General features: G+C 37.3%; 1 protein-coding gene across 1 annotated transcript in view; it reads right to left on the reverse strand.

Annotated features, from left to right (window-relative positions):
* ITPR2 (inositol 1,4,5-trisphosphate receptor type 2) overlaps window positions 1–27,303 on the reverse strand; it is a 496,128-nt gene that overhangs the window by 281,563 nt on the left and 187,262 nt on the right. Inside the window, exons 22-26 of the mRNA XM_008058785.2 lie at window positions 11,980–12,173; window positions 7,313–7,442; window positions 5,258–5,315; window positions 2,959–3,124; window positions 1,751–1,924 (exon numbers count right to left, since the gene is read on the reverse strand). Coding sequence (XP_008056976.1) covers window positions 1,751–1,924; window positions 2,959–3,124; window positions 5,258–5,315; window positions 7,313–7,442; window positions 11,980–12,173 — 722 coding nt within the window. The remainder of the gene's footprint in view (window positions 1–1,750; window positions 1,925–2,958; window positions 3,125–5,257; window positions 5,316–7,312; window positions 7,443–11,979; window positions 12,174–27,303) is intronic.

Genomic DNA, 27,303 nt, shown 5'->3' on the forward strand with positions numbered 1-27,303 from the left:
GAGCCCAGCAGGTCGAGGCTGCGGTGGCCGGGAGCGGCCACTGCACTCCAGTCTGGGCGACAGAGTGAGACTCCAACTCAAAAAAAAAACAAACAAAAAAAACTGTAGACTGGTGATTAACATCATTCACGGACCATCTCCCCTATGCTCTTAGGAGATAATTTTCTTCACTGGCAAACTTTTACAAAGAGCATAATGCATGGGGCCTGGGGCTATTCCACATTTTTTTTAAAAATAGACTTTTTGTTCAAGGGAAAAAAATGTTATATTTATTATCTAGAATATGTGTAAAATATGTAGCACAAAATAGTGTTGTCTTCTCTTATTTCTTAAATATGTTGTAGAAGAACTCTGTTTGTCCTAAAAAAAAAAAAATGACTATAAAATAAATGTTCATGGAGTGGAAATTCTGCATTCTACTAACACATTATAAAGTCACAGGAAAAGTTCCTGTGATTAAGGTAAAAGATCAAGTCAAACTTTCAGGCAGATAAGCATTAATTCTGCCTGAGACAAGAAGTAGTAACCCACAAGTTCAACCACCCTTTGAAACTCTTCAGCACTTTGATTACCCTATTTACCCCCTGCTCTGTCATCATTCTTCACTCCAAAATATTTTGGGTACACCAACACAGATGATAGAGAAGGTAAACTCATCTGAATAATTTATATTCCTGCAGATAAAAAAAAAACTAATAAAACACTAGATGAGCATTTAAGAAACGTTATGCATTATCAATTGTGATGTTGTATTATTAACTGTGATGCACTAGTTTGCTTGTACTAGTCTACATCACCACTAAACATTGTTTTAAAATTTTTTAATGGTCATATGTACAAAAGCCAGAAGACTCAAGATCACTAACTTACAGTAGCTCTTTAGATCAAACAAAGATTTTGGTATTTTCATGTTAGCAATAAACCATATTATCCTTCCATTTAGATATTTTTATATATTGTACAATGATATACAATGGAATGCTATTTAGCTATAAAAAAAGAATGAACTAATGTATTTTGCAGCAACTTTGATGGAAACAGAAAAGATCATCCTAAGTGAAATAACACAGGAATGAAAAACAAACACCGCATGTTGCCACTTATAGGTGGGAGCTAAACTGATGATTTGCAAAAGCATATAGAATGGTATAATGGACATTGGAGACTCAGAAGGAGGTGGGTGGGAAGATAGAAAGGGATGAAAAATCGCCTATCAGGTACAATGTGCACAGGTGGGGATGGTGGGTACACTTAAAGCCCAGACTTCTTCACACTACACAGTGCATCCATGTACCCAAAAACCATTTGTAGCCCCTAAAGCTATTGACATAAAAAGAAAGAAAGAAAGAAAGAAAGAAAAAGATTATACCCTAATACCTAATAACAGGAAAGATTTATAGGTGGGCAAAAAATAGTAACGGGGCGGTGACACCTCTATCTACAGGTCTCCGTTTAGGAGCCATTCCTTTTTTTTCCTTCCACTCTCTCCTATTGTCCTAACTCCTCGATTACAGTGGAAATGACAAAGTAAAAAAACTAGATAATGAGGTAAGAAATGGTAGCAAATGATAAGAATTAACCAAAGTGCAGGTTTGTGGAGTTAATTGACTTGGCAAATGAAAACTGTATGCTCTGTGGCCCAGAACAAAGTTTTTCCTTTATAAGCAATTTTGATTGTAGTGCACATGTTTATATATCGGACTTAAAAGATATCATTTGGATTATTTCAAAATAGATCTTGAAAACGAACCTCAATTGGCTCCTCACCACCTTTTACTTGACTCTCACCCATTTCTCCGTTTTCATAGCTGCTGCTCTTTTCAACCCATAACTCAGACTTTTCGACAGTCAGTCGAAGCTGGTCTAGATCTGCTTTGATTTGCTTGTAGTTATCTACATCTTGATTGGACACCAGCAATTGCACCTAAAACAGAAAAAATTCAACTCATAAATTATTAGTGGAAATTTTGTTACTCCTATTTCATTTATGTCCAAAATTCCATGTCTTTAAATGCTAAAGTTCAGTATTTCTAGAACATTATGAACATTTTAGATTGATATTGTCCATAAAAACATACTTGAAAGTATCTGTGAGTTCTAAAAAATATATTCACGTGTTATTTATTTATTTTTTTTAAGTGAACCCTAGAAAAGCTTTTCAAAGTGCTACAGAGTAACTTAAGATATAATGAAACCTAACTCTAACTTCACTGCTGAAGTTGATTTTTCTAAGGCTCTCTCTATCTGGTTGAAGCAATATAGAAACATAAAATTAAGTGAAAGAAAATATTAATAGACAATCTAAACCTCATGATATAAATTTTTATTTTGTTGTAATTTTCACGTATTATATAACATGCACATAATTATATGCATATATATGAGTACTATTTTCATTATTTCATATTCTTTCATGTATTCCTATAAAACTTCCTGAAAGATCAATACTTACTAAATAAAATAAGTATTAGTGAAACATACATAACCATTTAAGTATTGTGTCTTATTCAATATAATTGATGTATATAATTATTCAAAAATCACAAATAAAAAGATTAGACCCATTAACAGTTCCTTTGGATTTGTGCATTTTTCAATCACAAAATACTTAGTTCAGGGCTACTGCTTGTCCTACCCAAACTTATTAGTAAAATTTGGGGTCACAATAATAGCAGTGGCAACAACTTTCCTAGTATGTTACTATCTTCCAGTGCCTTCCTAAATCTTAGTGCCTAGCATCTGCATTAAAGATATTAACTGAAAATCATTTGTGAGGAACTCTTTCTAAAATAGATCATGTCTTGGCATAGACAAGTCCATAATCTGTCTTTAAAAATAGAAAATTTCCCAGGAAAAGCCATACAGTCTCATTAACTCTGCAACCATGAAGTCAGGGTGGATGATATAAACGTTTTCCGAGTCTTTGCTCTGGAATCATGGAGGGATACTCAATCTTACCTGCTTAAATGCCTGTAAAACTTCCGCTCTCTGGCTGAAGTGCTTAAACAGTAGCTGAAGGGCTCCAGATAGCAAAGGAGGGTAGTCATGCATGATCAGATGAATGAGAACCCGTAAAAACGTCCTGCCTCCTTCATCATCAAGTTGAACTGGGTTTTTTTCCTTTCTGTAAAACCAAAAATAATTCTAGAGTAACTCATATTTATATCACATCTACATTTTTTTTTTACTCTAAGTTCAGGTCTCACTCTGTTGCCCAGGTTGGAGTGCAGTGGCACAATCACGGCTCACTACAGGCTTGACCTCCTGGGCTCAGGTGATCCTTCTGCCTCAGCTTCTGGAGTAGCTGGGACTACAGGTATGCACTACCATGCCAGGGGAATTTTTTTTTAAATGTAGAGATAGCTCCTTATGTTGCCCAGGCTGGTCTCAAACTCCTGAGCTCAAGCTATCCTCCTGTCTCAGCCTCCCAAAGTGCTGGGATTACTTAAATCACCACGCCAGGCATATCTACACTTAAGTGATTTAAATTGTATATATGTTCTGAGTTATATCACTTGTGTTTTCAAATCAGGAAGCAAAAAGGAAGAAAGTTTTACTTTTTTCCCCCTCATGTAACTGATGAGGAATCAATTACAAAGAAAAGCTTGTGTCTGTCCATGAAAGCTAGTGTGCCCAACCGTCCCTAGTTTGATTAAGACTGAGGGATACCTAGGCAAACCCCAAGATGGGTTAGTCACCTAGGTGTAGACAAAAGCTAGGCAGGTGAATCAATCCAAAAGCATTTATTGAGATGATATATCAGGTTAGATGTACACCAATGACTGATTTCCTCCCAGAGTCCTAGAGACCCCTACATGACAGGTGGAAAGCGGCTGGGAGGAATAGTGAGAACATGCATCAGCCATCCCCAGCACAGCCACGTGTGAGGTGTATTAGAATCCTAAGATTCTACTGGAATAGAGGGCCATCCATTTTAGGGTGAAATCACAACTGGTCATAATCTCTACTAGGGAATAATGACTCTTCCACAGGAAACACAGCAACAAAAACTATTGCAATATAAAAGCAAAGCTAAACCAAATGTTCCTAATTCTCATTTGTCTTTCTAACAACAAAAAAGCTACACCATGCTTAAAACAATAGTTTCCCTTTACCTCAGTTTTGCTTTCCGAGGTTTCGGTTACCCACGGTCAACCATGGGTCGGAAAACATCGAATGGAAAATTTCAGAAATAAACAATTCCTAAGTTTTAAGTTGTATGCCGTCACGTTTTGTCCTGCTAGGGACAATCTTCCTTTTGTCCTACATCTCCATGCTGTATACTCTCCCTACATGTGAGTCACCTGGTAGCTGTCCCAGTTATCAGGTGACTGCCGCGTCATCATAGTAATTGTTCAAGTCACCTTTATTCTACTTAATAATGACACCAAAGTGCAAGAGTAGTGATGCTGGCATATGGTTATAATTGTTCCTATAAGTTTTGGTGTTAATCTCTTAGTGTGCCTATTGTATTTATTAAATTTTATCATAGGTGAGTATGTATAGGGAAAATACAGTGTCTATGTTAGTACAAAAGGGTTGGTTCTATCCATGGTTCCAGGTATCCTCTAGGGGTCTTGGAACACATCCCCTGAAAATAAGGGAGAACTACTATATAGACTTTGTTGGGTTCCCATGTTAAGTCTGTAATAAAAATGAACACTAGAAATGCAATAGTTTATAGCTTAGACATTTTACTTTTTCTTTTTTATTTTATTAATTTTGTTTCTGAAAAAGAAACAACTTAAAACAATAAATGGCAGAGTTCCTGACAGCAAAGGAGGGTAGTCATGCCAAAGATATTTTTCTTTAATCATGGATACTTCCAATTGACAGAAAATAGGTTTATTTTTCACATATAACGTTAATGATAACATTTAAAAAGTTACTTTCTTGCCTCAAATATCTAAGATTCAGAGAAGCAATGTTTTACAAGATGCAGTGATATTTATACCAGGGGAGTTAAAGGGCATTCTTGGGCTGTCATTATTTGAGGAAAGAAAAGCAAAGAATTCAGAGAAAAGTTCAATACACTGATCTCATCTCTCTTGTCCTTTTTTTACCTGACCTAAAGAAAAGCTATGCTTTCTCCTCTAGAGTAAATTAGCAGCTTCGCTTCTGGCAGAAATTATGTTAGCAGCAATAGAGGGTCTAAAAATAAATAGGTGGAGAGAGGTGAACAATAACAAAGCATTAATGTAATTCTAAGTAAAATCTTATTCACAAGTAAGGTAAAGATATATAAATGCTACCATACCTTCCAGCAAACATAGTTTCTGCCTGAGCTGCAATTTCATCTATATCAGGAACAATAGCTGCAAAGATAAATGGTAAAAAGAAATCTATTCTTTGTCTTATTTTAAGTAGGAACCATATATTCATATTCATATTAATATTAGTTTTTCTGAAAATAACTTTGTCTTAATGTCTTTATTCTACCAAAAGTCAAATAACAGTTTTTTAAAATCACAATATAGTTCCACTTAGACCTCAATGTAAATTTTTAAATGTAAACTATGCTTCAAACTAGTGTATTGCTGCAGTCAAAGATATATCTAAAAGACCAAAAAGCACCATTTACAAAGGTGCCTATATATATATATATAAAATATGTAAATATGCACATACATATATATAACTTCAAGGGTGATGACATGGAAGGATACTTTTTTAAATAATCAAAATATACATATAATGAGACTCAGAAACATGATTATTTCCAAACAACACCGTATTTTTTACCTAAGCTTCCTACTATTAAAATTTCATCTCTTTTTTCTTTGTGGGACAGGGTGTTTTTTTTTCATTTGTGAACCAATCATGATTTCTTACCATTCTGCCATTAATATTTTGAAGATAGCTTTTTTAAGATAACATGTTTAAATAATAAACACACCCTTTATCTCTTATCTCTAAAGCATGCAAACAAAACAGCACAAGATATAAAGAGGGGGAAACAATTCTTCCCAGAAAGGCATCCCTTACAGATACAATCAATGAAAGAGATCAGGTAAGTCACAGAGAAAGGGTTTCCTGGGGTGCCCCTAGACTTTCCTTCTGATACTTTACTAACGCTTAAAGCTAGTGTTTCCAGAAGTCTGGCTTCTGGAAGCCAATAATTTTTATGATACTGTCAATGCAACCGCCAGCAAGACTTTCTGGTTCTGCCACGTCATTCCTGGAAACAACCCTTTGGGGTTCTACATTTCTGGGAAGAAGAAAAACAACACTTGCAAATATGCCAGAAGAGATATCTCCCTGAGGCAAGCTGAACTCTGTCTGTGGAGGCACACTGCCTTTAGGGTGGCACTGATGATTAGGACAGTGGAATTGACAGTCCAGTATCCACGTCAACTACACATTCACGGGCACTGCAAAGTTCCTAACTGATTGACAGACAAAGAGAAGGAGATCTTCTAACATTGTCACAGTGGCTGAGGTTAGAAGAAAGTTTTACATCTGTGTGCAAATTCTATCCTCAGAAAAAGAATTCTATTAACTGACTAAACCTTGGATAATATGTATTTTCTAACCTGCCGTGACTTGCCTGACCTATCTAGAAAAAAAAAATTGGTAATTTAATACCTCCTCGTTTTCCCAAAGTCTTTTCTACAGTCACAAAATTTTTAGAATCATTTATGTGCTCTTTTGTTATGTTATAACACTCAGAGGTAGACTTTATTCTTATACTTTTTAAATATGAAAATTGAAATATAGTTCCAGCTTATGACCACACAAAATAAAAACACATACATGCAAAACGAAATCAACCACCACATTCAGGTCTTTGGGGAACGTCATGTCTTTATTCTTGGATCAGGTGATGGCTTCCCTACAAAACACCTTTCTTCTTGAAGACTGCATTACACGCTGCTCTTTGATCCAAGCAAAAAAAAATTCACCTTGGATTTTCAGCAAACAGCATGATGGTTAAAAGATTTGGACTCTGGAGTTGGAGAGTTTTCAAAGAATCCCTGTTCCACTACACTCATGACCCTTAGCAAGTAACTTAACCCCTCTGACCCTTGCTTTTCTCATCTGTAAAATGGTACAATAAGCCATAACTCACAGAGCTGTGAAGATTACAAAAGAAAAGAAATCATAGGAGTTAGCTCCAGAGAACAACAAACATCCTCCCTGCCATTCTAGGCGAGTTGTTTAATGTTCTGTCTCGGTTCTTTCATGTCATTAGTGGAGATTATGTCTACATTTTTGTCTCATAAAAATACAATTATATTTTAAATTATGGAAGGCACTTTCCAGTTCTCAGAAAACAAAATACAAACAGTCAATATTGTCACAAAGAAGATACCTGATGGTAGCAAAGTATCTGGAGATCCATTGGCAGATGTCTCAGCATTTTCATTGTCCTCTCCAAACTCCTTCTTATATATCGACAACATATACGAGATTCTATAATCTAGTCTGACACTTAGGATAAACTGTAAGAAACATTACAAAAAGAAAGCATAGTTTTATTTGTTTAGTACAGTATTTTAAAATGCAATTCATAACAAAACTCCAAGATCAGCATCACTATCAACCTTTCAAATGAACTAGCTAGAAACTTTATTTGTAAACTCTTAAAATTTCCATTGCCTGCATGTTCATCTGTCTTAAAACTAAGGAAAGGGATGTATTTCCATTTGCCAATGTCAGCAAAATCTTAAAGCATGTTTTGGAAGGAGAATTTGACTCTCACAATTGCTCTCCGAATATGCCAGGTAGAGGGATCACAGAGTCTGAATGAAGAAGTAATGATGGCATGGTTTCACTGAGTACTTTGCAGAGTTGCCTTGGGCTCTGGGAGGAGAATGCTGAGAATTCAGCTACCACAGTATCAACCCTGGCTAGACCATGATCAGTCCTGGTGCCCGGCTCCAAAGAGACAGCTGAAATAACAGCATCTCTATTCCAGGGATTTTCCTCATTGGAGTCTGTGCTTCCTTAGGTTTGTGTTACTGTCTTTGTTCTCATTAACTGATGTATGGACAGAAACTAAGTACCTGGTAAGGCTCCGGACTGTGCTAAGTGCCACAGGGAATGCAAACACCTGAAGCCACTGCCCTCAAGAAGCCATACAGGAAGTCCCCAACATATGAATAAGTTCTGTTCCGAGAGCACACTTGTAAGTCCAATTTGTTTTAAGTCGAACAAAGTTAGCCTAGGTACCCAACTAACTCAATCATCTATATAGTACTGTATGTATTTATCAGGCTATACTGACACCTGGTGGAAAGAAATAATACATTAAAAAAATGCACATGTGCATCATTAAAGTTCCTAACTTGAAGGTTCACATGTAGGGGATTTACAGTAATCGGGTTGGGAGACAAAATGCACATCATTATGATAATTCGGAATTATTGAGGACTGAATCATGTGGCCTAAATATAACAGATCAGAAATAGAAACATCAGGATCCAAACCTGTTACAAATAAGAAGAGTGCTTTTTACATATTAATAGTTACCTGCCATTCCAGTTTGCCCATGATAGGCCCAACTTAACCTTTTGTCTCAGCATAATTATTAACAGTGCCCCCTACATTCTCGAAAGAGTCACATTTGCACAGTAAGCAACATGGTCCCCCAAGTTTTAGGAAAATTGACATTTCATGTTGTCATCTTTTCTTTTTTATTTTTGAGTTGGAGTCTCACTCTGTCGCCCAGACTGGAGTGCAGTGGCCACTCCCGGCCACAGCAGCCTTGACCTGCTGGGCTCCGATGATCCTTCCCCCTCAGTCTTCCAAGTGGCTAGAATTACAGGCACGCTACCATGCCCAGCTAATTTTTTGATTTATTGTAGAAATGAGGTCTCGCCTGCCCAAGCTTGTCTCGAACCCATGGGCTCAGGCAATCCACTCACCTCAGCCTCCCAAAGGCGTGGGATTACAGGCTGAGCCACCGAGCCCAGCTTCATGTTGTCATCTAACTTTACGTCACTTACATCATATCCCTTCCTCCTTCCACCCCTCCTCCTACCCCTCTCTAATCCTCTCTCTCAGACTTCTTTCTTCTAACAGCAGGGAGTACCTGTTCTTTCTCTCTTGCCTGCCCCTGGCTGTTCACACTGTCCACTGTACCATGAATATTCCTTTCCTCCACCCTGTAACAACCCATTATTGAGATATCTTCCAAGATCCAGTTTAAATTGTTTTTAATTGCAGCTTTCACTGGTTTCTCAGTCGTAACCTGAAGCTCCCTCCCTCCTCCCTCCTTGTCTCTGTCTTTTCCTCCCTCCCTCCTTCACTCTGTCTCTCTCTCTCTCTCTCTCCTTTGCTAGACTGTTATGCTCCATGCAGGCAGAAAACACGCTCCAAGCCAACAATGTTCAGTTTTCACCAAGCGTTTGTTAAACTGGGTACTGAGGAAGCATCAAGGGCACAAAAAAGGTGCGAAGGATATAAACCCTACCGAGCTTAAAGTCTAGAGGAGAAACAAACACCAGAGAAACTCTTTTATTAACATGTGGTGAGCACTGCAACACATATTGGTGGAACTGATTCTAGGTAGTTAGGGAATTTTCAAAGCAGAAGTCAGATGCTGGGAAAAGAGGACAAAGAAAGGGTCATGAGGTTAGGTAGCCAGGAGCAGTAGTGTGGGGCAAAACCCGGTGCAGGTACATCACAAAAAAAGAGTTGTTTAAATACTATGTAAAAAAGTGAAAAACAAATTAATAAAACACATTAATGTAAATTAACACATAAATATCACACAAATTAATGAGACACCAATTAACTTTTAGTTGAAGATAAGTACACACAGAGTTGTATTTCATAAATATAACCAAAATAAAAACACTCATCCCTAATTTGCCTAATTATGAAAAACAAATGGAAAATGGGAGGAAAGGGAAGGATAAAAACAAAGGCAGACTGGCTTGGCACAGAGGCACATGCCTGTAATCCCAGTACTTTGGGAGGCTGAGACAGGAAAATTGCTTGAGCCCAGGAGTTCAAGATCAGTCTGAGCAACATAGTGAGACCTCGCCCTACAAAAAAAACAAAAAAAAATTAGCCAAGCTTGGTGGCACACACCTATAGTCCCATTTACTCAGGAGGCTGAAGAGGGAGGAGCCGCCTGAGACCAGTAGGCTGAGGCTGCGGTGAGCCATGATTGTGCCACTGCACACCAGCCTGGTCAACAAAATGAGACTCCAGCTCAAAAAAAGAGACAGTTGAAAAAGGTCCAGAGAGAGAGAGAAAACAAGAGAGCAAGAGAGAAATTTAAAAAAAGAGACTGAAAGAGAGAGATATATAAAGTGATGGGGAAAAGAGAAGACTCAGAGAAAGCAGAAGACCTGCCAGGGAGTGTGGCTACAAAGAAATTATTGAAGAAATGCTCCAAGAAAAACTCAAGAGCAGCACACAAGCCCAGCAAAGCTGACCGAGGCACACAGACACAAACATCAGAGCATGAACAGCGGGTGCAGGAGAATACAGAAAGAGCCCAGAAGAGGCAGCAGGAATGAATCAGCCCTACACTGCTGGGCCATAGAATCTCCATCTCATCATTTTTTAGCTGTTAGAGATTGTTTTTCTAATGCTCCTTTTCTGTAACTGTGGGCTAAAATGAGATCACGTATTTTAGCGGTTGTCCCATGAGTAGAATGATGTGAAGCTGGGGGCTCATTAGGTCCACAGGTCAGGTGATCGCTACCTTTCTTGGTTTAAGAACAGAAACTTTAAGTGATTTTTTCAGGGTCATGAACACTGTCTTGGGAGGCCTGCCAGCTTCTCAAGATCCACCCTTCGGAATTCCTAAAGGAGCTGTGAAGCCTTTTATGATTATAAATCTAATTACTTTAAATGAAAAATGTTACAGACCCTTCCAGGACTACTAACCCACTTCTGGTAGCTCAGTCTACATTAAATTATGATAAAAGACATAGTAAACTGTATCCAGAATCTTAATAGATATTTGAAAACTCCAAACGTCATTCTCCAAATCTGGAATAAATGCTATAATTAAGGTATCATAAAACTGCTTTCCAAACTTAAAAAAAAATGCTAAGAATGCATAACTACAATAATCGAAAGTTTATTCACTAAACCAGAGGGCATAAAATAATTTATCTCCTTTATATTCATAGAGCTAAGTGTTAAACTAGGTGTTTTTTTAATTACTTCTAGTCCCTTGGAAACAAAAACACAAAGATAGATAAAATACTAAAATCAATTATTAACAACATTTGTTAGCAATAAATAAAATTTTATTTGAGTTCCTTGCCATAATACTAAATCTGGACACATGGAATCATATGTCCAATAGAATCATATATCTGATTCAGTTAAAAATAGAAGAGTTGGAATTTAGTCATTAACTTTGCCTGCTTAAAAACCAGACAAATACAGGTAAAATTCAGTCAGGATCAATGGGGGTGGGGTGGGGTGGAGGGTGGATACATGTGAAAGCAGTTTTAACCTCTAAGCACTCCACAATTGTTAGGTATTATCATTAGCATATTTAATGGAAATAAACACATATGATTCATATGCTAAATAGTACTTTTGTGAGCTTTCTTACCAGACTTGTCATTAACTTTAAAGAAAATAAAATTAAACCAGGCTCGGTGGCTCAGCCTGTAATCCCGTGCCTTGGGAGGCTGAGGTGAGTGGATTGCCTGAGCCCATGGGTTCAAGACCCGCCTGGGCAACTTGGCGAGACCTCATCTCTACAATAAATTTAAAAAAATTAGCCGGGCGTGGTAGTATGCGTGTAGTTCCAGCTACTTGGAAGGCTGAGGCGGAAGGATCGCCGGAGCCCAGCAGGTCGAGGTTGTGGTGGACAGGAACGGCCACTGCACTCCAGTCTGGGTGACAGAGTGAGACTCCAACTCAAAAAAATAAAAAATAAAATAAAATAAAATTAGATCAATAGCATCTCAGATTTACACAGTGATTTGGAACAAGTGTGAAGTGGTTAAACCAACAAACAAAAGGATGTCTTTTGTCACCTAGCTTCTATATGCAACACACCTGTAAAATCTCGATGATCTTCAGCTTGGTGTCCATCACCGTCACGTCCTCGTGCTCAGGGGGGTTCCCCTGCTTGCTAGGGTGGATGCTGGGCTGCACATCCGGCACGCTCATGGGGAAGATGGAGCCTCTGCTAAGCACCATCTGGGTCATCATCTCTCCCACCCCATGGATGGTTCTCATGACATTGTTTCCTGGCATGAGAAAAGACCATGAGTCAACACACACAGTCCCTGGAAAAAAACGGAGCTGTCATATTCAGTTGGTCACAATCAGCTAGAAAATATGACAGGAAAGGTATTAAAGATAGGAAAGAAAGGCATCTGCACTGCTAAGACTCTTTCTTTGCAGATAAAATTAACATATTACAGACACATTTCAAAATGATAGATTTTAAAAATGGAAGTTTACTTTTCTCAGAAAATGCTTTCAAATGACACACCAAAAGTAAGCTGTTAGTTAGTCTAATATCCAAACCAGGCCCTTCTTAACATAGTATGCCCTACCAACTATCATACCAATAGGCCCTAACTTTTACAATAATGTAAAACAAAGGTCATTAGCTGCTCAGATTTAAGTGGGTTATAAGTGGGGATACAAAGATTTCATAAAAACATTTAAAGGTTGAATTCTAACATTGTAGTCCTATCCTCAAAGGACTGTTTTTTCTTTTCTTTCATAATGCTTATAAAAAGAGATTGCCAGGAGGATTGTTACAACGACATTTTTAATTTAAAAAAAAAAAAAAAAAAGAGTACCGGGCACAGTGGCTCACACCTGTAATCCCAGCACTTTGGGAGACCAAGTCAGGATTGCCAGGAGTCTGAGACCAGCCAGAGCAAAATAATGAAAACTCATCGCTAGAAAAATTTTTTGTTTCATTTTTTTAAATTAGCCAATGTGGTGGCTCATGCCTGTAGGCCACTAGGGAGACTGACACAGGAGGATCACTTGAGCCCAGGAGCTCTAGGCCGCAGTGAGCTATGATTGTGCCATTGCACTCCAACCTGGGTGACAGAGCGATAACCTGTCTCTAAAAAAGCAGGAGGAGAAGAGGAAAAAGATGAAAGTCTTCTCTGGGAAAGAATTGTGTATTAGTCAACGCTTCCCATTCCTTCAACCAATTTAAATAAAAAACTATTACTCAAAATCCACAAAAAGCAATAAAGTATGAAATGATTACAGAAACAAGTTAATGACAAAGATGATAATTTTCAGTGAGGGAACACTCTCTTTCTGTGTCTTTTCCTGAGTGTGGCCTCTACTCTATTTGTTGATAAAATTTCACAATCCACACCATTCACCTATTCCTTACACCGACCACAAACAGCTGCATGAAAGGATCCTCCTGACAGTAGCACAGTTTATGTTGTCCAGTTTGACTGCTGCTTCTCACTTCCAAGTGCCTACAATAAGCAACCAGCATTCCAAAGAATGATCATCTACCTTCCTTTCCCAACAGTGGACTCTGCTTCGTGGGTGTTCATGGAGCTTTGCCTTAGCCAAAGACCTAAGAATTCGGCAAAGAATTTTCCTCTCTGCAAGTGTGTCAGGGCGTAAACCAAGAGAAGGGGAAATGAAAATAAGATGGGATGAGATAAAACTCTCAGCTCTAAGAGAATAATACAAACTGTGCTAATACCTACAGGATAGAAAGGCAAACAAAGAAAAATAAAGTATTTACAAGATGACAAGTGAATCCTGATGGTCCAGACCACAATTAACATCAGGCCACTGGTAACAACTATTATTTGTCCATTGTGAAAAAGGTGAAAGGACTTTTAAAATTAATTATCTTACTATATGTGAAATCAGTATAAGTACAAGGGTTGTGCTCCAGTAAGACATCAAAAGTACACAAAAGTAGCATTTTTTTTTCCTAAAGCAGCATATTCCAGGCAGAAATTAACTTGGATTTTCATTCTGGAGGTCTGATACTTTTTATTACACGTATAAGCTCCAAAAGAGGAATATATAAAGGTAATTTTCAAGTTTAGACAAAGTTGAGGTAAAAAAATTTGAGACAGCCACTATTTTCTTTCAGAATAACCTTTAGGCAGAATGTTTCATTGTCTGTGGTTCTCAAACAACCACAGCAATTGAGTATTTTCAAAGCCCTCCCAGTGTTGCTACACGGATTGCAGGGATGAACATCTGGTGGTTGGCAATGATTGAGTCATTGATGTCCAACCAGTATATTTATCCGAGCCTTGATGTGAGTATATATATGTGTGTGTTTGCCTCCAAGATATGCTTTCTCACCACTAACACAGAACAGTCTCCTTTGTTATTATTACCCCTGATTTACACAGAAATCTTTGGCACCCATGGTGTCTGCATCTTATTTAGGTTTGCATGGAAAATAATCATTTAATCCAAATGTGTGTTATGCAGAAAGTTAGCCCAGACAATTCTGTCCCCCAAATATAGATCCTGTCACCAAGAAATTAAAATCCAGAGGCCAAAACCATAATAATTTGTAACACATGTTGACAATGAAACGGGAGGTACACTCAGTTGTACCACATCCTTAGATGCCTGTGGCACATGTTTGTCACAAAACTATCCTGACATTTCCATGTATGGCCAACTCAGAGATCTCAAATTAAAAGATGCTATATTTTCTGGATTAGCTTGGCGGTGATGAGAAGTGCTTAAATTGTGAAATAATGCAGCTTGAAAAAAAGTTAAACACTACATAAATCACAGACATGCAAGGCTTCTGGCATTTATTTCTCACAGAAAAATGTCTAATGCTAGGCTGTTGAGATAAATCAGAGGTAATCAATCTCAATATTGCAAAAGAAGGAATCTAACTATTTCTCTTCTCAACCATAATTGGTTAATATTGACTTAAAAATTTTCACCGAAAAGGTTACTGTATTACAATATAAGTTTTCTGAACAATCTAATCCCTAGAAATGTAGCTTTTTTTTTATTAACCCAGCAGTCAGAATTTGGATTTATGCACAAAGTATACAGAGATGATTTGAAAAAAATAGGAATCATCTATGTCAAGTCAAAAGTAAAAAGAAATAAATTGCTTAGAATTAATGACAGATGGACTTTTCAGGTTCTTTCATTATATGATTGTATAGATATTCTTACTAACCCTAATTCCCTGAAGAGAAAAATCCAAAAGTAAGATAGATATCGCAAATGCATAATGAGAGTGTTGACTGGGAATGGTTTGGGAATACATTTCTTTCATTCATTTCTTTCATTGTTCCAATAAGCCAAGTTTCTATTGACAATTTCAGGGAAGTGAAAAGCAATAAAAAATTCACATAACACTAAAGCAATATTGACCAAAATTTAATTTTTCCCTAGTCAGAAGTCATTTTACTGTGGGAATCACACTTTTGGGTTCAACAATTATTAACAATTATATGGATTTATAGAAGGCATAAGAGGTTTAACAGAATCTTGATTAAAATTTATCTAAGTTTGTGGGTTTATTTTATTTGAAGTCCTGTTTATCTATTATCTCTTTCTATTACAAATACTTTTCTCTTGTATACCACATCTTTAAAAATAAATAAATAAATATATATTTTTTTAAATCCAAAGAGGAGAAAAAAATATTTTAAATAAATAAATACTTTTCTCTTATGAACACATAATAAAAATGATGATGTGAACTTTCCTGTTGCTTAGATTTCAGATAGACACTTCTGAAACATTCTCAGCATTTATAAGAGATGATAGACATATTTGATTAGAAATGTTTCATGAATAATTGTTCACAGCAACTTAATTGTTCTGTGACTACTAAAGTCAGCTCAATATTTTATAATAATAGAAGCCAAAAATGGATAATCGAAAAACTGTTATTATTTTTCCTGAAATATATTTTTTATAGTTGGATTTGAATAAATGCATCTGTTGTTATAATAATTCATTTGAAACAGAAGGATGTCAAACAATAAAGACATGACTAAGGAAGTCTTCCTATTTCCCATGCCAGCTCAGCAGCTACCTATAAACTTCCACTTGCTGGAAAATGCCTACACTCTTCAGGACTAGGCAAGTTTTCTATTTACTTCAGACATTCTCTGGAGCAGTGCTTCCTCCCAGTGGCTGAGGGTCTGAGTTATAGGACTTTTTCATATGCAAAAAAAAAAAAAAAAAAATTAACATCAGATCAGTGCCTTACTTAGCTGGTAATAATTAAGTAATGGGTAACATAGTACTAACCTGGATTAAATGGAAAATAAAGAACACCCTGAGAAGACAATGAGATAACCAGCACTCTTAGCTCCAAGTTAGATCACAGTATTTTGGAAAGCTAGCTATCTAGTTCACATAGTTTATACGTTGTACATACAAACATGGTTTTTACTCCATGTGCTGGACCTGGAGGGAACTCTCTATTCCTTTGCTTGGCATTCTCTTGCCCACATGGTCACATAGCTTTGCTCCCTCATTACTTTCTGATCTGTGACACAATGTTACCTAATTACATAGACCTCTTCTGGCCACCCTCTCCAAAGAACTGCCATCATGCTCAATCCAAGTACCCACATTACATTTAGGTCATCATATTATATCACATCATATTATACATTTTGTTTGTGTGTTTATTTTATTCCCTCTCACAAAAAAAAGAACATACACAGGGTCAATGAAGACAGGGATTCTTCCTAGTTTGCTACTCTGTTTCTAACATCTTGAATAGTGCCTGATACACAGTACTCTTAATAAATATTGTTAAATGAATGCATGAATTAAAAAGTAATTAGATAACAAAATAAACTATTAAACATGAGAATGACTTTTAAAATATAGCTTGTATTTTTTTTAAAAAGATCTCATTGCATTAAAGGTACTCCATCTTTCATCAAGTTGAGTTTTCGCTTGATTTCCTTTATAATTCCCCCATTTTTTCCTAAAAGCATACAGAATTTCATGCTATGTAAAAACTTATGTATTAAAAAGAAAAAATTAATAAAGTAGATATCTTTGAGGTACAGGCAAATAATAGAGCCTGCCTTTATCAAAGGCATATCACATTGCATGTACCCTCGCTAGAACACAGGCCATATACACCCTTCACTTCAGTTGATTCTCATGGTAGGGTGGAGTTTGGGGGATCCATCAGGTCAAGTGATGTCAACATGAATCTTTTGTTTCTACGCCATGTTGCTTCACTAACGGACCTTACAAAGCTCCAAAAATTTTATACTAGAACTCAGGAAACCCTAATGTAATTACAGAAAGAAAAGATTCCAATTAAAATTGTGTATTGAAAGTGTAGAATTGCTATTAATCATGTAATGAATTTGCTCACCGTATTCTCAAGTGATCTTACCTCACCAGCTTTTATTACATATGACGGGCACATACTACTAGTGGTATTTTGCTTATTATACAACTTAATTTTATGGATAGCCCTTATTCAAAAAGGATTTATAAAGTACCTAATGTTCTTACGGCTCCATACCAGGCACATCCAGGGTGGGAAGACATAAGAGAAGAAAAATTTACAGAATAGTTAGAAAAATATAAAACGTGTCCGTAAAAAAATTAAGAACAAGTATAAGGCAGATAAGATGGTAACAGAATAGCATGGATAGTACACAAAATTTCCTAGACTTTGTTTTAATTGGGGAAATTATCTTAGTGTGACGAGAAGGACAGCTTTGCTGGTTAAAATACACAAATTTTAACTAGGTTTTGAATCAGGTGAAGGATTTTGATTACAGAAACATGACCTTTGTCAATTCATGTCACCATTCAATATTCAGAATCTTAATCCTAACAAAATCTGTTCTAGTTTCTTGTAAGAATAAAAGTTTGTAATATATACCCAAAAAAGCCATGAAGGATAAGAAATACCATATAACGGTAAGGTATTACCATTATAAAGGACATGTGCATTACATCCACTACATCTCTGAAAAACAACTCATCTTCATTTAATTATGTTCCATCATAGTGGTCATCACCTTACTAATGAATATGTGGATTCATCATATAATTGTAGCTCATGATCTCTTACAATACAGCATGGTTGACACATATTATCATTGCTAAACAGAGATGTCCTTCAGAAGAATGATTTATAAAGAATACTTAATGGACAAAGCAGATAACATGATAGCTAATTTTCTTCATTCTAAATAAATCCTCTCTGAACACAGTGTATTGATAGATTGTTTACAGATTCCAAGTTTCAAGGGCTTAGAAATAGAACAAAACAAAACCCAGCCAAAAGCAGGTAACCAAAGTGTAGTAATGTTACTATTCATCATTTTTTGAATACCAAGTAGACTACTTAGAAGAAAACTATTTTCTATCCCACACACTAAAGAAGGGTTATTCAAACGATGAATTGAAAAAGCAATTCATACAAAATAGTGGCTATGTTCTGTATCTTGTTTTGGTTTATAGCACCATCAAATATTGATAAAGTCATTTCAGTATTCCAAACCTCAAGATTTTAACTTGCAAAACTGATCTTCAATCCTTAATGGTTGGTAATATAAGTCAAATGAATTCACCCACTGTTTTTATAATTGAGATGTAACTTACAGCGAAATGCACAGATCTTAAATGAAAGGATTGAGAAATTCTCACAAAGGCATATACCATATAAACCACATGGTAACCAGTTATAGAACATTTCCATTACCCCAGAACTCCCTTGTGCCCTTTTATAGTCAATTCCACAACATTCCTCTCCCCCCATCACCAAAAGCAACCTCTCTTCTGATTCTCTTCTAAATCATAGCTATGATTTTAGTTAAATGATTATAGTCAAAGAGTACTCATTAATCTATGTTAAAGTACAACAAGGCCTCTAGTTCTTTGCTGCTTTGTTCTTTCCTTGACAAGATCAGTATTTTTGCCAGTGACTTGGGTGAAGTCAGAGAAAGTGAGTTTCTCAAATGCGAAGATAACATTAAACATGGAAAGATAACTAACAAAGGGAATGACAAAGTCCACAGCTACATCAACAGGTTGAAAAATAATGGCAGAACCATCACAGCATCTTACCACAATTATCTTCCCAGAAAGTACCATGACTAGAAAAATTGTGGGTCAGCCAGGCTCCGTGTCTCAGCCTGCAATCCCACGCTTTGGGAGGCTGAGGTGAGTGGACTGCCTGAGCCCACGGGTTCAAGACCCACCCAGGCAACTTGCGAGACGTCATATCTACAATAAATCAAAAAATTAGCCAGGCGTGGTAGCGCGCACCTGTAGTTCCAGCTACTTGGAAGGCTGAGGTGGAAGAATCACCGGAGCCCAGCAGGTAGAGGCTGCGGTGGCCAGGAGCATGCCACTGCACTCCAGTCTGGGCTGTGGAGTGCAACTCCAACTCAAAAAAAAAGAAAACTTGTGGGTCAAGATTAAGATCTTGTCTTAGTTTGTTTTGTGGAGCTATAACAGCATACCTGAGAATGGGTCATTCATAATGAACAGAAATTTATTTCTCACAGTCATGGAAGCTGGGAAGTCCAACATTGAGGAGCTGACATCTTGCAAGGGCCTTCTTGATGCATCACCTCATGACTGAATGTGGGAGGTAGAAGACAAGAGGGAAAGAGAGAGAGCAAGAGGGGGCCAAACTTCCTTTTATAAGGAAACCTTCCCCAGGATAACTTCCTTAATTCATTCATGAGGGTAGTGCCTTCAAGACCTAAATAACGCTTAAAGGTCCCACCTCCCAACATCTCTGCATTGGGGATTAAGGTTCCAACACACGAACTTTGGGACACACATTCAAACCACAATAGATCTTATAGGAAAGAGAGATTTAGAGAGAAAAATGATATTAAAACATTCAAAAGTATAACAAAGTTCTAGACACGTGAAAAGTTTTTAGAAGCTGCCATCAAGGCTTTCGTGGAATCCTGTTCTTCAGATGGTAAGAAAAATTTCTATGACTTTTGAATGTGATGGTTCTGCCCAGACTCCCCTTCAAAAATTAAAGACTACTAACCCAGCAGCTGGAGTGCCACTTGGAAGACAGTCCTCAGCTGTCAACCCCTAAGGGAATTGACTAGTGCCATGATCTGAAAGTTGTGTAGCTTCAAAATTCATAAGTTGAGATTTTTACTCCCAAGATGATGCTGTTAGAACATAGAACGTTTAGAAGATGACTAGATCAAAGGGAAGAAGTCCTCATGAATGAGATTAGTACCCTTATAAAAAAGGATCAACCCGACATTAAAAAGACCAAAAAAGCACATACTGACAGCCTAAAAAAAACTAGAAAAAAATAAAAAACACTTCAAAAAAAACTAGAAAAAAAGAAAAAAAAAAAGTAAGCCCAAAGCTAGTAGAGGAAAGAAATAACAAAGATCAGAGCAGAACTAAATGGAATTGACACCAAAAAAACAATGTAAAGGATCAGTGAAACAAAAAGTTGTTTCTTTAAAAGGTAATGAAAATTGATAGACCATTAACTAGATTAATTAAGAAGAGTGAATAATCAAATTAGCTCAATCAGAAATGAGAAGGGAGACATTACAACTGATATCACAGAAATACAAAAGACCATCTGAGATTATCATGTATACCTTTATGGAAACAAACTAGACAATCTAGGGAAAAAATGGATAAATTATTGGAAATATACACCTGAACAGACCAAGAACAAGTACTGAGTAATTAAAAAGATCCCAACAACAGCAAAAAAAGTCCAGAACCTGACGGACTCATACTCAAATTCTACCAGACTTTCAAACTGGTGTCAATCCTACTGAAGTTATTCCATAAGATTGAAAAGGAGAGAATTCTTCACATCCTATGAAGTCAATATCACCTTAATACCAAAGTCAGAAAAGACACACACATAAAAGGAAAGCTACAGACCAATATCCCTGATTAACAATAGATATAAAAATCCTCTACAAAATACTGGCAAACGAAATCAAACAGCACACACACACACAAATCCCACCATGGTCAAGTGGATTTTATTCCAGGGGTGCAAGGATGGTTCAACATATATAAATCAATAAACATGATCCACCATGTAAGCAGAATTAAAAATAAAAATAAAATCATACGATAATTTCAATAGACACAGTAAAAGCATTTGATAAAATCTCTTCATGATAAAAACACAAAAGGAGCACTCCTCAAAAATAATAAAAGCCATATATGACAAACCCACAACCAACATCATCCAGAACAAGGAAAGGTTGAAAGCATTCCCCCTCAGAACTGGAACAAGGTAAGGATGCCTACTTTTACCACTCCTATTCAACATAGTTCTGGAAGTACTAGCCAGAGCAATCAGGCAAGAAAAAGAAATAAAGGGTATATAGATTAGAAAAGAGGAAATCAAACTACCTCTGCATGTCCATGATATAATCTTATACCTAGAGAATCCTAAAGACTCCTCCAAAAGACTTCTAGACTTGATAAACGAATTCAGGAAAGTCTCACATACAAATTCACACATACAAATCAGTAGCACTGCTAACACCAATAAAGACCAAGCTGAGAATCAAATCAAGAACTCAATTCCATTTACAATAACTGCCAAAAAACTAAAATGCCTAGTAATATATTGAACCAAGGGGGTGAAAAATCTCTACAAAGAGAACTACAAAACACTGATGGAAAATATTGTAGAGGATACAACAAATGGAAAAACATCCCCAGTTCATGGTTTGGGAGAATCAACATTATTAAAATCAACATTGTTAAAACATTTAAAATATTACCCAAAGTAATCTACAGATTCAGGGCAATCCCTGTCAAAATATCCATGTCATTTTTCACAGAATTTGAAAAAACAATTCTACAATTCATATGGAATCAAAAAAGCCAGAATAACCAAAGCAATCTTAAACAAAAAAGAACAAAGCTGGAGGCATCACATTTCAAATTATATAAGGCTACAGTAACCAAAACAACATGGTACTGGTATAAAAGCAGACACAAGGACCAATGGGAGAGAATAGAGAATCCAGAAATAAATTCAAATACCTACAACCACCTGATCTTTGACAAAACAGACAAAAACATACACTGGGAAAAGGACACCCTATTCAACAAAAGGCACTGGGAAAATTCGATAGCTACATACACAAAAATGAAATGATCTATATCTCTCACCATATACAAAAATTACTCAAGATGGATTAAAGATGTAAATATCAGACCTGAACCTATAAAAATTCTAGCAAAAAACCTAGAAAAAACTCTTCTGGACATTGGCCTAATAAAGAATTTATGGCTAAGGCCCTAAAAGCAAATGCAACAAAAACAAAAATAAACAACTGGGACTTAATTAAAATTAAAAGCCTCTATATAGCAAAATAAATAATCAACAGGGTAAGTAGGCAGCCTACAGAATGAGAGAAGATACAAACTATGCATTCAACAAAGGACTAACATCCAGAATCTACAAAGAACTCAAACAAATCAGCAAGTAAAAAGCAAATATCCCCATTAAAAAGCCATTAAATAACATGAACAGACATTTCTCAAAAGAAGATACACAAACATATGAAACAATGCTCAACATTACCAATCATCTAGGAAATGCAAATTAAAACCACAATGAGATACCACCTTACATGAGTCAGAATGACCATTATTAAAAAAAAAAAATAGATGCTAGCAAGCATGCAATGAAAAGGGAACACTTATGCACTGTTGGTGGGAACCTCTATGGAAACTGGTATGGAGATTTCTCAAGGAACTAAAAGTAGATCTACCATTCAGTCCAGCAATCCCTCTACTTGCTATCTATCCAAAGGTACAAAAATTGATATGCAAAAAAGACAACTGCATTTGGATATTTATTACAGCAAAATTCACAATTGCCAAGATGTGGAATCAACCTAAATGTTCACTATGAAATACTCAGCAATAAAAAAAAAATGAAATAATGTCTTTTGCAGTAACAACTTGGATGAATATTATCCTAAGTGAAATAACACAGGAATGGAAAACCACATACTGCATGTTCTCACTTATAAGTGGAAGCTAAACAAAGCATCTGCAAAGGCATATAGAATGGTATAATGGACACTGGTAACTCAGAAGGGGAGGGTAGTAAGAAAGGGAGGTATAAAACTATCAAGTACCATGTACTTAGGTGGGGGTAGTGGGGATATATTAAGCGCAGACTTCTTAGCCACAATGCGTCCATATAACCAAAAACCATTTGTACTCCCTAAAGCTATTAGAATTTTAAAAAACAAGCCAGGCTCGGTGGCTCAGCCTGTAATCCCGCACCTTTGGGAGGCTGAGGTGAGTGGATTGCCTGAGCCTGCGGGTTCGAGACCCGCCTGGGCAACTTGGCGAGACCTCATCTCTACAATAAATAAAAAAAAAACCAGCCAGGTATGGTAGCACGTGCCTGTAATTCCGGCTACTCAGAAGGCTGAGGCGGAAGGATCGCCGGAGCCCAGCAGGTCGAGGCTGTGGTGGCCGGGAGCAACCACTGCACTCCAGACTGAGTGATGGAATGAGACTCCAACTCAAAAAAAAAAAAAATTTAAAAAGTAAAAGAAAAATAAAAGAAGGCCAAGAGAGACGCCCTTCCCCCTCACTACTTCTCCCAAGTGAACACAGTAAGAAGGCACCATCTGTGAACCAGAAAGCAGGCCTCACTAGACACTAAATTTTCAGGCACCATAATCTTGAACTTCCCAGTGTCCAGAACTGTGAGAAATAAACATCTGTTGTGTATAAGCTATTCAGTTGGCATTTTTTGTTATAGCAATCCAAACTATCTAAAACAGAAAATTGGCACTGAAAAATGGGTGCTGTTATAAGAAACACCTAAAATGTAGTAGACTAGGTATGGTAGCTCAAACCTATAATCCCAGAACTTTGTAAGACCGAGATGAGAGGATTGTCTGAGCCCGCAGGTTCTAGACCAGCCCAGGCAACTTGGCGAGACCTCATCTCTACCATAAAAAATTAGTTGGGTGGATAGCGTGCACCTGTAGTTCCTGCTACTTGGAAGGCTGAGGCAGAAGGATTGCCTGAGCCCAGTAGGTCGAGGCTGCGATGGCCATGATTATGCCACCACACTCCAGTCTGGGTGACAGAGTGAGACTCCAACTCAAAAAAAAAAAACAAAAAAACAGAAAATGCGTAGTAGGGGGAAAAGTTTGTAAAAATTTTTAAAAAGAAAAGAAAGGGGAAATCTACAAAGATATTAAATAAGTAACATAAAATAAGGTCATAAATAAGGATAATCTGATTAGATTTTAATTTAAAATAACTCATTAAATATATCGTCAGCATATCTTTAAAAAAAAAAAAAAAGAAAATGGGTAGTAGGAAAAGGCTGGAAGAGGTTTGGGGTTCATGCTAGAAAAAGCCTACATTGTCATAAATGACTAATAAGGATGATTCCGGTGAAGTCTCGAAGAGGAAAGCTGTAGAGAAAGCCCTCATCTTAGAAAATACCTAAAAGGTCATAGACGGAATATAGATATATGGATGGTAAAGACTATTATGATGAGGTCTCATAGAAATGAGGAACATGCTACTAGAAACTGTAGGAAAGGTGATTCTCATTATAAAGTGGCAAAGAATTTAGATGAATGGTAATTGTATTGAACTGTGGAAGGTAGAACTTGCCAGCGATAAAATGGAATATTTGGGTGAGAAAATATATAAAAGTAAAGTGTTAAAGGAGTTCCTCGTTCCTCTTGACTGCTTATAGAAAAATGAAAGAAGCACGATATGACTTAAAGACGGAGTTGTTCATTAAAAAGGAAGCAGGACTTAATATTTTGGATCATTCTTAGCCTATCCATACTGTAAAACATGAGAAAGCCTGTTCAGAAGTGTGGCCAACTGACCATTTGATAAAGAATTTAGTAAGGGTCTGCTATCTCAAGGGAAGTCAGATGCTATTCATCAAGACAATAGGGGGATCAGTCAGGTATCTAAACAGACGTCAAGACCTATTGTCCAAGACAATAGAAGAATGACCCCAACAGGCATTTAGGAGATCACCAGAGATGCCTCTCCCATCACAGGCCCAGGGTACAAGGACCCAGGGAACAGAAAGATTTCAAAGGAGGAGGCATCACCTCACATCATGGGCTTCACTCTCCAGACCCCATCACTGAACTTCTGATCCACCCCAAGTATAGCCCCAGTGCTGCATGCACTGTTCCCAGAAAGGCTGTGGGGGCATGGCTACCACCACCTAGATTCCAAAGGATGCCCTGGTGAGTTCTGGGGTCCAGGAAGTAGAATGCAGGAAAACTGTTGGGGCATGGCCACCTCCTCCTAGATTCCAAAGGTGCCTGGGTGAGCTGTGGGGTCCAGGAAGCAGGCCCTCACCAGACACGGAATCTGCTGGCACCATGATCATAGATTTCCCAGCTTCCAGAACTGTGAGAAATAAATCGTCATTGTTTATAAGCCAACCCATCTATGGTATTTTTTGTTGTAGCAGCCCAAATAGACTAAGACTACTAGGCTGAAGAGAGGCGCCCAAAGCAAGGTCACATACCCATTCCAGAGCAGCCCTGGGACATAAAGACTCAGCCCCCACATCTAATGGAGACAGCTCTGGAGGGACATCCCAACTTCAGTCCTCCCAGAGACCTCCACTAAGGTTAAATCACAACCCGACTTCTCCCTTTCCCAGTCCTGCTTTATTCCCTCTGATTCCACTGGTGTTGATCCTAAGAACCCTCCCTAACTAGTCTCCTTCATGCTAATCTCTGTCTCAGAGTCTGCTTCCTGGGTAACGCTACTGGCAATAAGAAACTCTAGAGTTGCTGAGGGAAAGTTGTTATCTAAAAATCAGGGGTCATGCTTGGTGGATCATGCCTATGAATCCAACACTTTGGGAGGGAGGTCAAGGTAAAAAGCTAACATGAGGCCAGGCCTGAGCAACATAGCAAGACCCCCGTCTCTACAAAGAAATGTAAAAATTAGCTGGGTATTTGATACACAGCTATAGTCCCAGTTACTCAGGAAAACGAGGTCCAGGATTTCAAGGTTGCTTTGAGCTGTGATTACACCACTGCACTCCAATCTGGGCAACAGAGCAAGGCTTTGTATCTAAAAAAATAAATTTTTTAAATAAAAATTGGTGAAAGAATCTAAAGACATTATGAGAAGTACATGTTCATCTGATACAACACATATACACAAAGGCACAAGAAAAAAACGACTACCATGGATGGGATTGTGAACAGTCCCAGTCTATTCTTTGAGTCCTAACGCTTCCTTTGATTTAAGTATATGATTTGGATGAAGAGAAGGCACAGAAAGAAGACAACAGCATATGGGAGATAGATAGGTGTGAGGAACAAAATGCATAATGGAGATAAAACAGTTCTGTCAGAAACAAAGGGTCCTCCCAAAAGCAGAAAGATGAGGGTAGACAAATAGAATAACATCTAATGGAGAATAATCCTGAATGCTAAGAGAAGTAGAACAGTGCTTGGAAAAATTAAGTCTAGAAATCAATGAAAGGTTTTCAAAGGATGAATGGTCATTGTGGTACTTTCTCTTTGCATTAAACCTTGCTAACACGTCTTAGCACTGTGAACTCTACTGTAAGCTTAAAACCTTTGCAGAGACCTGAATAGAGCTCCATCAGATGAAAATTAAAAGGATATGAACACTGGAGAGAGACTTTCCAATGAAGGTAGCTTTGCCTTGGGTACTTGCTCTTTGGTTTTGATCCTTATACTAAAACTTTTTCTGTTCTTTTTCATCTTTCATCTCCACATATCCACTTCCTCACAGACTCCCCTCATATCCAGGTAAGGCTTTTTCTCCATTCCTTCCTTCCTTTCTTTTTTTTTGGGGGGGGGGTAGATATTATGGGTATTTTTAGTGAACCAAGGCTTCTGGTTTCAAAACATTCAGGCTGGTGTCTCTACAAAAAGCAATCACAGCTATTAATCAGAAGATATGTTCCATAGAAATTTGCTAAGAGTGTTTTGCAACACACACTAAAAAGAATGCCATTCAATGAATGAGGGAAAATTACATACTGATCTCCAAAGACTCAGTTCTGAACTAAAAGAGACTGTAAAGATCATGCTTGGACTAACCTTGCAATTTTATAAAGGAAGAAAGCATTTTCTGGTAAATTTTTTGTCTGCAAATATTTTTTTCCCTTCCCACCCATCTAACAATATAAAAAATGTTTCTGTCCCACCTTCCATCTCAATTTCCCTTCTCCTTTATAACTGCAACTATGCTTCCAGAAAAAGCATTTCAAGGTGGATCATGTAAGGTCTCTGCCAAGGCAAAATAAATACATAAATAAATGAAAGTTAAACTGAAGAAGCAGTTGGTTCTTTGCCACTGGATGGAGAGTTTGCATCCTCTTACTTTCCTCCCCAACTCCCCCAGTGCAAGGGGTTC

Source organism: Carlito syrichta, unplaced genomic scaffold, assembly GCF_000164805.1.
Source record: "Carlito syrichta isolate Samal-C Ts95f unplaced genomic scaffold, Tarsius_syrichta-2.0.1 Scaffold303626, whole genome shotgun sequence".
Lineage (NCBI taxonomy): Eukaryota > Metazoa > Chordata > Mammalia > Primates > Tarsiidae > Carlito > Carlito syrichta.